This window comes from Triticum dicoccoides, chromosome 3B, assembly GCF_002162155.2.
Source record: "Triticum dicoccoides isolate Atlit2015 ecotype Zavitan chromosome 3B, WEW_v2.0, whole genome shotgun sequence".
NCBI classification, from domain to species: Eukaryota; Viridiplantae; Streptophyta; class Magnoliopsida; order Poales; family Poaceae; genus Triticum; species Triticum dicoccoides.
This window is the reverse complement of record NC_041385.1, coordinates 228498529-228501273: the sequence shown is the minus strand read 5'-3', so window position 1 is coordinate 228501273 and position 2745 is coordinate 228498529. Positions and strand designations below refer to the sequence as shown.

Genomic DNA, 2745 nt, shown 5'->3' with positions numbered 1-2745 from the left:
GCACTCGACATGGTCGTCAGAGTCATTGGAGTGGGTCGAAAATCGGAGTAAGGGGAGAAGAAGAGACAGAGTGAGCGCAGAGTGAACTGAGTTAGGGTTTTTGGATTGGTGGGTTTTGTGGGGACGGAGGAGGGTCAGGGTGGACCTGGCTGACGTGGCGGACGCGCCTGGGCCTCCCATATTGGTCCTACATTTGGGCTCGATATGAGGGCTCCGAACAACCTAATGATTTGAGGGCAGTTTGAGACGCTCGGGTAGGTTGGTTTTTGACTGGTTAATGACCGGACCGTTCGCCCAGACATTTAACACGGGGTTGGGGTGTTCGGCTGTAGACGCTCTCAGGCTCTAGAGTAGAGTAGAAGTAGCCCGGTAGCGAGATACATCAAAAAGAAACTCCAACAAAACCAACTTTTTTTTGGACATTTCAACAAAACCAACTAAACATGAACATGTGAAGGTGAAGAAGAGTTAAACGAGTCTTCTAGCACATCCATTGGTCTTTTCCCCTCTAATCAGAGCAACTCCAACGGGCACAGACAACACATTTGTCCGTTTTTTGCCCGTTTGGGTTGGCCGCCCGCCCGACGTCCGCCCTGTTTTAGATTTGGGTCGGCAGTACGCTCAACGCGCCGACCCATTTCATGTCCGCACACAATTTTTAAAAAAGGCACACGGTGATGTCTCATGCCGGCACCATGCCAGCGCCGGCATACAATGTCGGCTTCAAAAAATATCACCACATAGTATGCTGGCGCACACGCCAGCGGTCGGCACACATGCCAGCACACAAAAAAAGTCGGGAATGGGTCGGCAGGCGGACGCCAAACAAACGCGCGTCCGTTTGGGTCGGCGCGTTGGGCCGAGAGTTGCTCTCACGTCCTTTGATTTGTTGATTGGATTAGAAAATAGCGCCCCCGCAAAAATAAATAAATAGCGCCAACCACGTAAAAAAAAGCGCGCCAATCCGACAAGTATCGGATTGGATTAGAAATTGTGCCTGCCCCAAGCGTGAGGAGAAAACAAATCAGATCTCGATCCCAACTTTCCCCGACCTTCGCTGCCCTAGTTCTCGATTCCCTCTTTCCCCGATCTTCCCCGCCCTAGTTTCCGATCCCTAGTTTCCTCGATCTCGATTCTCGGAGTTTTCGCGCACCTCGTCGAACATGGCAGCGATCATGGCGGCGCGCGGGCAGGGGCAGGTGCAAGATTTCGACTTCTTCGTGGTGGTGGACTTCGAGGCGACGTGCGTGAAAGACGCGCGGATCTTTCCGCAGGAAATCATTGAGTTCCCCGCCGTGCTCGTCGACGGCGCCACCGGCCGCATCGAGTCCGCGTTTCGCAGGTACGTTCGTCCAAAACATCACCCTGTGTTGACCCAATTTTGCAGGGAACTCACCGGCATCCGGCAGGAGGACGTCGACGGCGGCGTGGATCTCGGCGAGGCGCTCTGGATGCACGACTCTTGGCTGAAGGCGGCGACGGCGGGGGGAGGGAGTTTGGCCGTCGTGATCTGGGGAGATTGGGATTGCCGCACCATGCTCGAGTCCGAGTGCCGCTTCAAGGGGATAGAGAAGCCCTCCTACTTCGATCGCTGGATCAACCAGAGGGTCCCCTTCCAGGCTGCGCTCGGCGGCGGAGGGCGGGTCACCCTCCAGGAGGCGGTCAGGGCAGCGGGACTGGACTGGGAGGGCCGCCTGCACTGCGGACTGGACGACGCGCGCAACACGGCGCGGCTTCTTGTTGAGCTGATGCGGCGCGGGGTCAAGATGACCATCACCGGTTCGCTGGCGCCGCCGCCGCCGATCCAGCAGAAGGAGCAGCCCCCGCAGCTTCTCACAAGCTCTTGCGGTGGCTCATCTGTGCTGGCGCCGCTGCCGATGATCCAGCAGAAGCAGCAGTCGCCGCAGCTTCGCACAAGACCTTGCGGTGGCTCATCGGCACTGGCGCCGCCGCTGATCCAGCAGAAGCAGCAGCCGCCGCAGCCACACATGATAAGCCCCTGCGGCGGCTCCTCTGCGACGTGCTTCTGCTACTGCAGGGTACCGACCAGAGGAGGCGTGGTGTCCGTGCCAGGGCCGATGCAGGGCAAGTGCTTCTTCGGGTGTGGCAACTGGACGCCGGCCATGGGACCCGTGTGCCCCTACTTCGTATGGACCAACTGAATGAACCACCCATGGCAGGGCACCAGAATCAGTGTAGCTCAGCTGTTAGTGTAAATCGTGCTAGCCATCAGAATCAGAGCTTAGCTCGGCTGATTCTAGCCAGTCTAGGTGTGAATTGGTCTCTGGAATCGAATGTATTTGGTGTCTGAATTAGTATTATCAATAGAAATTCTTTTTAGTTATGTCCCTTCTCCTGATCTCTTCCTCTCTCCGGCACCTTGACGCTCCTCGTAATCGCACCCATTTCTCCGCACAAGCACCGTTGATTTAGATAGATCTGCCGCTCATATGTGTGTCCGTAGGATCATTTCGTAATTTATGTTTCCAGAACACGCAAGATGAAGGATGCCTGGATCCCTATTTTGAATATTCTTTTTGTAGACATCACACTAATTTTATCTTGTTGCGAATGTGAAGCCCGTGCTGCCAGAGTAGCTTGAGATGGACGTCTAGCGTTTATGTGCTGCCAAATCAGTCACTGTCTGTATAGAGACTCAATTGCGCTTAAGAAATTCGATTAGAATCAATAAATCATTCTCTGCCCCATGGAAATGCAAAACTATCAAAGTGTTGGCGAGTCTTG

The 2745-nt window shown here is 54.9% G+C and overlaps 1 protein-coding gene across 1 annotated transcript; it reads left to right on the top strand.

Annotated features, from left to right (window-relative positions):
* The first annotated feature begins 960 nt into the window (after nucleotides 1-960).
* On the top strand, nucleotides 961-2306 carry LOC119275651 (ERI1 exoribonuclease 2-like). Its single transcript, XM_037556547.1, has one exon. It carries the CDS (start codon nucleotides 1164-1166, stop codon nucleotides 2160-2162), a length of 999 nt encoding a protein of 332 aa, XP_037412444.1. The 5' UTR covers nucleotides 961-1163; the 3' UTR covers nucleotides 2163-2306.
* Nucleotides 2307-2745: the final 439 nt, after the last annotated feature.